Source organism: Mesoplodon densirostris, chromosome X (genome assembly GCF_025265405.1).
Source record: "Mesoplodon densirostris isolate mMesDen1 chromosome X, mMesDen1 primary haplotype, whole genome shotgun sequence".
NCBI classification, from domain to species: Eukaryota; Metazoa; Chordata; class Mammalia; order Artiodactyla; family Ziphiidae; genus Mesoplodon; species Mesoplodon densirostris.
The window spans coordinates 72,081,071-72,092,839 of record NC_082681.1 but is presented as its reverse complement, the minus strand read 5'-3'; the positions used below and the strand labels follow the sequence as shown (position 1 = coordinate 72,092,839).

The window sequence follows — 11,769 nt, the reverse complement described above, 5'->3', positions numbered from 1 at the left end:
TTTGAGATGCCCCATGAGCTAGCAGGCACCGAAAGAATCACTTGCTGGCTGTGGTGATGCTGATTTCCGAGGGGAGACTGGGTCTCTGCTACACAATAAAGCCAAGGAGCACCACTACTGGAACTCAATGGATTCACAGAGGTGCCTCTTTTACTCTCTTGCCACATAGCCCTAATCAGTGAAAAACTACAACAAATATAGGACTGTCAAAGATTCAGATCCTTCAGTGGTAAAGGTTTGTTTTATCCCACCAGACAAAATAAAACATACCCAGCCAGTATGCTACAGAGTGCAAAGGAGGAAAATGAATTGCTTGTGGAAGAAGGATAAACTGATTATCAGTTTAGGACTCATAAGCTGCTAGGAAATCACGGGCTGAAGAAGCTATGCTTTACTTTGTTTCTTTTTCCCTCCTTTCCACCACCCATTGCCTTTAATAAAGAGTAATGGAGGTTACTAAGATTTTATTTTCCAGTGGAAATATCATTGAATTGACACTACCGTGCAATTGGATGGTAGCTGATGGGAATTTGTGTGTTCTCCATGTTGAGGACATGAATATTTTATCTAGACAAATAATAAGAGTGCATCCTGAGGAGAAAAAATGAATTGGCCCTGCTGGATATTCCCTGCCTTGCTCTTCAGAGCTACTCTTCACTCTTACCCATTCTGCTCATAACCAGGAGGCTAACCTTTGTGGACTGCATCCATGCACTCCTTTCTTTCTAGCTCATAGATGAGCCTGGCCCATGGGAGACTCCATCAGGAGATTAAAGGGCAAATTGGCTGTGTTCTTTTACCAAAGGAGCTGTGTATTTTTTTTTTAAAAAGGACAGAGGTCCTGTCAGAGAAAGTTCTCATCTATAGCTAATCTTTCCAGGTTCTGGGAATCATTATTTTCCCTTGAATATTAAAAGCTAGCGGGGTCATAAGGGTTATTCGGTGTTGTTAGTCCTGGTGAGATTCATTGAGACTTGGTTTCTATTAACCTTTCTTACACCTTAATAAGTTGTCCCTTTATTAATCCCTTTTCATTATAGTGTTTGAGAGTGCCATCTATTTTCTGTCAAGATCCTGAGTGGCATGTCAAGTATCAATTTTCCCCTATCTACCCTGAGTAAGTTATGGGATCTGCAGGGCCAAGTCATATTACCTTTCATCCAAGTGTATAAGCCAAAAACCTGGGAGTCATCAATGAAAAAATCTCTTTGATACTGCTTACTCTACATATCAAATCCATAACTATTTTCTGTTAATTTTACAACAAAAATATATTTCAATTTATTCGCTTTCTTTCTTTCATCATTGTCACTTTCCTAGTCCAATCTACTACCATTTTTTGCTTGGACTACTGAAATAGCCTCCTAACTGGTCTTACTTCCCTTTTGTCCTGCAACCAAAGCGATCTTTTAAAAATACCAATCTGTTCCTTTCCATGGTCCTGACTAAAACCCTTCAATGTTTTCCTATTACTTTAATGACTTTTTTTGACATACCCGGCAGAGTCCTACATGATCTGGACTCTAATTTTCCAGCTTCTGTTCATACAATTCTGGTTACTCAGTGTGCTCCAGGCTCTCTTACTTTCACCTTCTCCAACAAACACACTTCTTCCTTCCTCAGAGACTTAGCTCCCCCTTTTTTCTGATTGAAATATTCTTTTATTTACTTCATTTATACTAGTTATCATTCAGCTCTCGGTGTAAATTTTACATTCTCAGTTAAGACTTCATTAATAGTCCAAGATTGGCACCCTCTATTATAAACTCTCATAAGCATTCTATATTTTTTCTTTATAACAAAATTTTACATTTATTTGAAAAAAAAGTCTTTCTCCCCCCAAGAGACTAGATGCTCAACAGGTGTGATGTCCATACCTATTTTTCTCACAGCTGTACACATGCCTAATGCCTAAAGGAATGTCTGGCAAATCAATCAATCAATGCAGTCAATAATCATGTGGGGGTGGGTGAAGGGATAGAAGGGAAAAGTAACACAAGGTATGAAATCCATAACTATGCTTGATAGATCAACTCTTAGATAAATGACTGCCTGCTTCTCTGGTTGATACAAATCCTGGGTTCTGAGTGGACAAATGATGGAACAACTAGTGTCTAGTCACATATTAATTCCTCACAGATTCCAAAATCAGGTTTTCCTTCAGTTATACTTTTAGTGTTTCTGAGGGCTTTCTATTTTTCAAAATATTTCTTGGTAGTGAAAATTTAGGAGAAGTTCCATCTGGGGGACTGTAGCAACTAGGACTTTTGTTTTATTTTTTCATTAGCCATTTTACCAACACAATGTGATAAACAGTGTATCTCACAGCATGGAACTTCCTTTAGGACCCTGTTCTTTTACACACTAGGATCTCTTGGCATTGTATTCTCTAACTTGTGTGAATGTCACCTTTAAACTTATTGTAAATTTGGCTGTGGTTTAATAGTTATTCATGTAAGAAAATCCTCCTTCCAATTACTCTTTTATTTTCGTTTTTCTTTTTTGCTATTCTCACCTATTTACGCTTCCAGACGAACCTTCAGATAATTTTGTCAAGTTCCAAAAGCCATTATTTGGGAATTTTGGTTGGAATGGGGATAGACCAATAAATTTAACTGGGAAACAATTTATTTATTTGTAATCCTCTTTCTTCCCTTTCCATCACTCAACTCTTTTGTATCTCTTAATTTTGTATTATGGTTTTCTTCATAATAAATCCATAAATTTCTTGCTCTGTGCTATTTTATCTCCCTTTTGCTACTATGAATAAAATATTTTTCACCTGTTTGTATTACTTTTTTAATTTGTTGTTGGTGATATAAAGAAAAGCCTTTGGGGGCTTCCCTGGTGACTTAGTGGTTGGGAGTCCACCTGACGATGCAGGGGACACGGGTTCGTGCCCTGGTCCAGGAAGATCCCACATGACACAGAGTGGCTGGGCCCATGAGCAATGGCCACTGAGCCTGCACGTCCAGAGCCTGTGCTCTGCAACGAGACAGGCCACAACAGTGAGAGGCCCGCGTACTGCAAAAAAAAAAAAAAAAAAAGAAAAAAAGAAAAGCCATTGGCATTTGTTTATATTATACAGAATCTTCTTATTGATTTTCAAAGTTTTCAATTAATCCACTAATGTGTTATATGTAAAATCCCATGGGGTAATAAACATAATTTCATCACGTTTTAAAACTTGATACTTGTTATTTGTTTCACGTATTATGCATTGACCTGAATGTCTAAAACAACATTGAACAGCTACAATAACCAGCATCCTTTCTTGAATATCATCTTTAGTCATGATGCTGATTATTTAAGATAAATATGTAAAAAACATGTCTCCCTTTTCCTAATTTTTATACCTTTATACAAGGAATGGGTGTATAATTTTATCAAATTCCTTCTGAATATTCTCATTCTCTATTAGGAACCAGTTCTTGAATTTTTCAGCAACTGTTATTATTTTCTAATTATTGCATGTTTTTTCCCATTTTAAAGGTTTGTGTAATTGCTTTATTGCTAAATTCTTGAAAAATATTTAGTTAATGTATTTGCTTTTTTTAAAAAAGAGAGTATTTAAGGCTATGGATTTGACTGGGTACCATTTTAGCTACCAAAATTAATCAACAATCACTACCAGCAGGTGATCAGTGATATCAAGAACAATTTTTAACCTAACACAAGAGAAAGTGTCTAAAGTACTGGCACCCTTTGTATGGAGTTTATACTCTTAGAGTAGAGATCACAGCATGTGAAGTTATTAAAAGTCATCAACATCTTATCCAAGGTTAGTTCTTAGTGACCTATTGTAGCTGTATATGACTGTTTAAATTTTTATGAAAAAGGAAGCATATTAAAGGTTTTAAATTGCTATGGCCCTGAAGGCTTTTAACAAATAGTTGAATTTACATGTAAGCTAATTATGGGGTCTTTATAAAAGAATAATTGATATAATATCAAAAGAGGGGTAAAATATGAGATTATAAAATATAAATGTGTAGAGGTGGGAGTAAAGGCAAAGCTAGGCTCATAATTTTAGATTTACTGCAGGTATACACCAAAGCTAAATAAGTAATGTAAATTGTTCATATGAAGTATCCCTCAAATGCGAACCAGTGGTTGAATATGGTGAAATTTATTATATGGTTGTAAAATTCATACAACCTAAATTCCTTATAGCATTCAGCACTTACACAGTTTTGTGGAATTCGCAATACGGTTATCAGTGAGAAAGAATCACTACATTAGTGAAAATGACTTCTTTATGAAAGTTTTTTACATATAAATCAGACCTATTACAGAGCACCTGACAGAAATGCAAAGATGTAATTTCTAAATTCAGGAAAGTTGCACAAAATGGAAAACAAAATGAAACTTAACAATGTTAAGCAATTTGACATGCTTTACACAAAAACGTCAAAAACAATTTTAAATATTTTAAATTTAGAACATGTTCTACCATATGATTAAAGAGCTTACTTAAACACACACACACACACACACACAGAGGATGGAATTCAATGTCAGGGTGTTAGCTGACACATTCACGCTGCTTTCAGAAATCTAAACCCTATAAATTCAAAAGAAAGACATAAGAATTTTTTCATTTCAGTTTCAAACAACAAGCAATGCCAATTAAATTAAAAATTGACAAGAGCTTGCAGTGGTTAGTAGTTTTTTTCTTCTTTTTATATAAGCCATAGAGTAAATGCATGAGTAAATATCTTGAGTATCCCACACACTTTAATGTTGAAGTCATATTATAAATTTCTGACTTCCTGTTACTAAGTGTACTCATTTTCTGTTGCCTCTTACTCTTGACAGATCTTGGTCTCAACAATAAATTCGTTGGGAAAGTGTCTAATCTTCCAGCACTTATCAATGGCACGTTTGTTGAAACCTGTGAGGAAATGCACAATAAAAGTGGCTTTTTCATTTTTGTGTAAATAAAAATATATCTAGATTTGCTCTCTACTTTTCCCATACTCCACCCCTACTCTCCTTCACTGTCTCAACAACACAGGGTGAAGGAAGAAATAAATTGCCTACCCAGCAAGAGGTCTCTTCTGCGAAGGCGGAAGGACTTGCGGTTGTTGCAAAGTTGATAAATAAATATACCAAGGTTACTAACATCACGAATCTCCTCCACAGCAACCAGGTCTTCACGAACCACGTAAGTGTGAGGCAGGTATTTGCCACTCTAAAATTTTTTTTTTTAAAGATTGAAAGAGAAATTCTTAAAAACTCTATTTAATTTCTCACCTATAGCAGATATACTTTTTAAATAGACTTTATTTTCAGAGCAGTTTAGGTTCACAGAATATTTTTTGAAATATTTGAATATTTGAAATATTTGAAATATTTTTTGAAAATTATTTTTTGTGAAATGGACTGTTTTGGCTCAAATAATTAATTTATAAAATGAGGAAGTGATTATTTGTAATTGCTTATATAAAAAGTTGACATCCAAAATACATACTGCCAGTTTTCCAAAGAGCTCCACTAGATTCTTTGGAGGCATAACAATGGAGGTATTGAGGGGCATCAGATAGCAGTTCCCCAGCAGCAAATCCAGGTAAGCAGTCATGCCCTGTTGGGGAGGGGGAAAATGTTAGGCATGATACAGAGAGTATCAATGATGCAGATTTTCCAATGACCATTAGAACAAGCAGTTACAACCTTTCAAAATCAACTAATGTATACTCAGTAGCAAAAGAATGAAAAGGCTTTTCTGCAAAAAGTTGTATATTTATGAACAGATTTAATACCAATAAACTTACGAAAAAAAGAAAATTCAGAATTACCTATAAGAATGAGAAACCCACCTTTTCAAAGTCATGAATAATTGCTGCAGGGTCACTATGAGAGAAACTGGGGACAGGCACATCAATAATTGCGATGTTGTCATCCTCACGAATGTCAGCCTCTTCCGTCACAGGCAGGAAGTAGGGCTCTCCTCCTTGGAGGGAATTTGCAGGGTCCTCAGAATCAAAGAAGCACATCTCTCCACGGTAGATGGTACTCTAAAAGACAAAAAGGGAGAATCAAAGCTTTCTAACACTCACTCCCGTGACATTTGAATAATTTCTCAAACTCATATCAGTTCATTGTCCTGTTTATCAAGCTGAGGATTATTGATTACAATTATCACCATGAAGACAAATCAATTTTATACCAAAAGGTAATTTGAAAACTTTCCCTAAATCTTCATTTATCTGGGGACCACCACAGAAGTATTTGTTTTCGCTAAATGTATAGCAATTAGTAATCCAAAAGATAATAACTTTCATTAATATTACCTTGGGCATGAAGTACTTGTAAATGCAGGCTCCACCAACAATAAGTCCTGCCAAGATGAATGAAAGGCCTAAGAGAGTAAGCATACATCTCCCAGAGGAGCCCTCTTTTTCCTTGGCGGCAATTCGGAGTTCCTATTTATTAAAAAGCAAGATCAAAAACAAACAAACAAACAAACAACAGATTGTGTTTTAGACACATAGTTGCTTTTGTGTACAATTTATCTCCCTTGAAACCCAAGATATTTTTAAAAGATGTTAATTCACCCTAGCCTAAAATCATTTCAAGACACTTTCTGATGTTTAATAGATGTGAAAATCTCCAATTTATAATAACTTTTTTCTGGCATTTCCAAATCCAAATATAGATATAAAGTTATTTCAAAGTATACACTTCTAAAATCAGCTGAAAATAACCATTCATTTATGCAATAAGTTATCCTCTTTAAATAAATGGAAGCCTTTACTTTTTGGACTTGTACAGTGATATAATCACTAACTTTCTGGAATACAACTGTTTCTTTAGTATTTTTTGTACATCAACTTGTTTGCCAAATTAGAGGTGAATTAATACCCTTTGGTTTATTAACTGATTTTCAAAAAGCTGTTTTTTGAAAATTAACTTTTATAGGAAGGAGTTCTATAAAGTAGGTATATACCATTTCCCCCTATTTTAGAAATTAAAATATTGAAGATGAGATCTATTTCATAATATTCTTAAGTTTAATGAGAAATTAGGCTTCCTAATATCATGCAATATTCTATGGCTGTGTATTGCTTGAATGAAATAACATTTTCTAAGTTCTGGGCAAAACACTAGATTTAAAGTACAGTCATAGCTAGGCAAAAAGCTTTGAGTGTAACAGTGACTATAAAATTCTGTTAAATCCATAATTTGTTTAGCAATTGGAACAAGGGACTCCAAAGCAAACAAGTAACCAATTAACTCTGTACTCTTCTCAGGGCAGTGGACCAAGGGGCCCTCCAATCTCATTCTTTGATGTCACAATATGCCCTAAGCAGCAGTATTACTGAAGGGTATAATGAATGAAGTCAACAAATCTATTATCTTATAATCAGAGGGTAAATCATTCAGACTGGTATGTAAATAGAATTGATTTAAGTCTTTCTGGCCATTAGCTCTTTTCCATAACTACTTAATGCTAATTAAACTTTAATTAATTTGGTGAAAGCAAATACATAGATTCTAAGGAGAGGCAATCATTTCATAAATGGCTTCAAAAATGATTTCTCTTTAAAATTCAAAGAAATTTGGTATTCACATTTTCTTAGCTACGTTTACTTAAGTTCAAACCCTCCATTAATACTCTATAAGCCTTGAAGGTTTTCCTTGTCCCAATAATTTTCAGAAATTTAAAATAATTTTTATTTAAAAAATAACCTAAGATTAACACTACAAAGGCTATAAATTATGACTGTGAATCCCTGTAATCTAGAGCTAAGGGCTTAGAAATTATACTTTGGATGATTAAATTGAGGTCCAGAAAAATGAAGTGACTTTCCTAAAAGTCACAAAAATGACTTAGTTCGAAATTCTCAAAGGAATTAATTAATTTATTTTTTCTTGTCATTGAGATACAAGAAGAGCAATCTGCACTGCAATTTAATTTCTCCTTCCAATATTTCAGGGGTTTTATTATTAAGCAAGATCTAAGTATTAGAGTGTCAATTTCATAAAATTTCCCACCATAGTAGGCAAGATATGGAAACAATCTAAATGCCCGTGGATGGATGATGGACTAGGAATAAGGATTTTTTTTCATTTAAATTTGCCAAACTTCAGTGTGGTAGGGGCTGTCACTTACCACAGCTCATTTCCCTCTGAAATGTATTTTAAAGTCATTGTACACAACCTCCGACATAATATTTTGTTGTGTTCAATTTCTGATGAGCTGATCAAAACATCACAATACAATGTGCCAAGTACTATTAAATCAGTGTCTTATGGTGGCCAGGTCAGAATCCTGTCGTATGCTTATTTTTGTTTATTCCTCATAACACCTCAGGCCTGGTAGAAGTATTGCTTGCATGTTAACTGAATTCAGCAAGTCATGGAGTTTGTGGTGATGAGGGGAAAAAAAGGATTATTGTGTGGCTATATTTAACTACTGGCATCTAATTAGAACTCCCCCAAAAATCTGGCCATATTTCCCTTACAAAGTAAGTAGGACAATTACATATTTGACCTTTTATCATTTAATCAAAACCTCAACAATGCAAGGGGGTGTTTTTGAGTTCTGAAATGTGTAATACACAACAGCTAGTTTGATTGCTGGGTTAACTATTGAAAGTTTCCGTGATAAAAATTCTGCAAAAGCTCATTAGCTTTTCAAATTGTGTGCATAATCAGTTTTACTACATGGATTCTCATTTCACTAAGAGATCTTTTCAAATCTCCACTCTGAACACAAAAGTTTAAACTTTATAGAGAGAACAAGATAAGTTAGGGCAGATTTGCAAGCTCTAACAATGCACAGATTTTGTATAACAAGGAAAAAAATTACTATTGTGCCTTTTAACATTGAAATTTTACTGAGGAAAATGAGGAGTACTTTACAAATACTGAAAACGTGTTAGATGTTTAAAGGAGATAGAAATTGGACTAAATGAAAAATGGCTAACATTTTTTGGGGGAAAATTCCCCCAGTTCCTGGCAGTGCTAGAAGATTAAATTACAAGGTCGGACTTGCTTCAGATCTTTCTGTGGGGGAGGGTGGGCAGAGGGGATATCACTCAAAAAGGAAGTACTGTACTAAAAAGAAAAACAAAAGAGAAAAACAAAACCCCTCAAAATTTCTTTTACGGAAGAGTGTTTTCTTTAGGAAATGCCACTCTGAAAACATACAAGGCTCTTGCAGTAAGAGGGCACAGTGAACATCTCAAAATCTAATTAAGACCAACTTCAGTTTTGACAGCTCCTTTACCAAATGCTTAACACTACCTGTGACCAGGGAGAAACTGAAAATATACACAGGCGGGCACAGACACACTTGCCCCAACCCATACGGCATCAAGTCAAAGCTGCCCCTTGCCCCCCGCCCCATCTCCACAAACACTCAGGGATCCTAGAAAGCCTTAAGATTCATAGAACTTCATACACGTCGAAAGGAAAGAAAGAAGAGTTAAATCTCGTGTCCTTGTTCACTCTGCTTGTCCGCTCCACCCCTGTGGAAGATGTGTGTGCCCCTGGAGCTGATCGGGTGACGTGCCTCTCTTTGATCTCTAGCTACCCACATGTTCCCCAGGAGAAGGTGACATCTGGTCCCAAGAGTTCTCTTCAAACTCCCTCCAACATCCCTCCGCGATGTACAACGTGAGCTGTGACCCATGGAACGTGGCGCGACCCACGGAGATGCTAAGGAACTTGGGGAGCCGCAAGCGGAAGGTGGTGCGAATGGACAGAGTAGGGGTGACCGGGCAAACCCAACAGACAGCGCAGAGAGCACCGCCGGAAACACAGGAACTCCGCAGCAGCTTTCATTTTGTCCTTTCCCACCTTTCCCCTTCCTTCTCTCCAAACCACCCCCACCTCACCTTCCCGACCCTGGCATGCAGTCAGGGGTGGAATGGGAATTGCTACCTTGCCGGTCAGGATCTGAGCTCGGACAGTATGGCTTACTAGGGCCTCCACGTCTTGCTGTGCCTCCTCTTTTTGCAACGCTGTGGGTGTGTTGAAGGCGATTTTCACCATGGTGAATCTTCGGGCTGCGCGGTAAGGCGCTGCTCGAATCAGTGTCCTGGGCTGCAGGTTGGAAGAGAAGATCGCGCTAGCCCTAGCCGCACCTTCTTTCTCCTCGTCTGCTTTTACACTACTGCAAGCCCAGGTCTGGGTATACTTATGACGCACTCACAAGCTGGGTGGGAGACCGTGGGCGGGCCCAAGCAGGGGCCGAGGGAGGAGCGGGAGGGGGTCCAAGTGCTGGAATAGGGGTGGGAGTTGCCAGTGGGAGGAGAGAAACTGGGTGGAGCCAGTGGACTGGGACTGCAAACTCCTTACCTGCACTCCAGGCGTGCTCCCACCTCCCTCTCTGCTCCCTCAGATAAGAGCAAGACAGGAAGGAAGCCTGCTGTGTCGTGTCTTTCTGCCTCTTTCCAGGCCACAATAGCCCCTGTCCCTGATTCTATTTTCCCAAACTTGGACCTGGCCTCCCGCGGGGCAGGGAACTGTAACTTGGCACCAGTTCAAGCTTCCTCCTCTCTGCACCCACCCAGGACCCGAAAGCACAGTTCCAGGACTTTTCTGTACCCTTACAATAATACCTTCCTTTTTAAAAAACACTCAGAAGCACGTTTAGAGTTACTTGGTTCGTTCTCTCAACATATTTTTTTCATTCCTTGACATCTGTTTGTTTTGTAATTTTAATTTCCTATCCCAGAGCAATGCTAAATCAGAAATACAGGACACCTGCCTCCTTAAAGCCCATTTTGCAGGTAGGACATGAGACAGAGGAGTATGGAAAGCTCATAGAAAATCCCTGAAATATTTCAGATCTTTCACTCTCCGAAGCCAGGGAATCCAGACCAAGGTCTCAGCCCAGAACTTGTTTCTTCTCAGCCACCAGCTGTGAAATCCACAGCGAGAAAAGCAGGGATGTGTGTGTACCTATGTGTTTAGGGAGGTGGAAGTGTGGTTGGAGATAGAAAATTTAGCCAGATGTTAACCCAGCTCTAGTGAAAAAACAAAAAACAATAATCTCAAAGGGGCTGAGTTAGAAACGATTTTTGGAACATTTACGTGAGCAGCCAGTGTAATCATACCGTTTCTTAAATGTCAGTTCTCCCTGGTTGATGACAATGATAGAGTACCTTTCCATATGAAATTCATGCTGTGGAGGTTTGTGACTACGGGTAGTATTGGTAAAGGGTTTATAAATAGTCCTGCTGCCAGAGACAGTAGAGGGGTCTGTTTTGTGAAGATAATAACACTTACCCGCAAAAATCCAGCTTGTGCTAGAGAATCCCCCATCTACTCATATACTTATTAAAATGACTTGAATATGTTGAGAGTCACCACCCCTCTGTCCTAGAAATTCCAGGTTGTAGTTTTTCCCACTGAGGTTTCCTTGGCTCTGAAATGCATAGCTTGCCTCCACTGTGGCAACTTTGTGAAAACGGCCTTCATTTTCATGGATAAGCTGCAGATGGGAAGGTAGAACAGTGGGGAGCCTGTGCCTTATACAGGGCCAGATGTATGAGTTTGCTTAGAAACATTGGCGTTTTATGTTCTTTTACTTATTTTTTGCTCAAGAGTGGCCATTATAATTTAACACTCATGAGGCAACCTTTAGTGTAGGCTGAGGAAATCTCAACTTCCTAAGATGTTTCTCTTTACAGTTACTTTATGTTTGCCATCACCTTTGTGACAACTCAGCCTAGAGTCTGTGCTAGTTTGGCCCTGTGATCCATAACACACAGATAGTTGAACCAATGGTTGCTCTGACACATCTACCTACCAAGT

The 11,769-nt window shown here is 37.7% G+C and overlaps 1 protein-coding gene across 2 annotated transcripts; it reads right to left on the bottom strand.

The window, feature by feature from the left end:
• Positions 1 to 4,805: 4,805 nt before the first annotated feature.
• ITM2A (integral membrane protein 2A) lies at positions 4,806 to 10,002 on the bottom strand. Of its 2 annotated transcripts, XM_060087781.1 has the most exons (6): positions 9,892 to 10,002; positions 6,294 to 6,425; positions 5,820 to 6,017; positions 5,474 to 5,584; positions 5,044 to 5,194; positions 4,806 to 4,894 (listed from the first exon to the last, which is right to left on the bottom strand). In XM_060087781.1, the coding sequence occupies exons 1-6, from the start codon at positions 10,000 to 10,002 to the stop codon at positions 4,806 to 4,808; spliced, it is 792 nt and encodes a 263-aa protein (XP_059943764.1). The 2 variants fall into 2 exon arrangements, with proteins under 2 accessions (XP_059943764.1, XP_059943765.1); XM_060087782.1 differs by lacking the exon at positions 6,294 to 6,425.
• Positions 10,003 to 11,769: the final 1,767 nt, after the last annotated feature.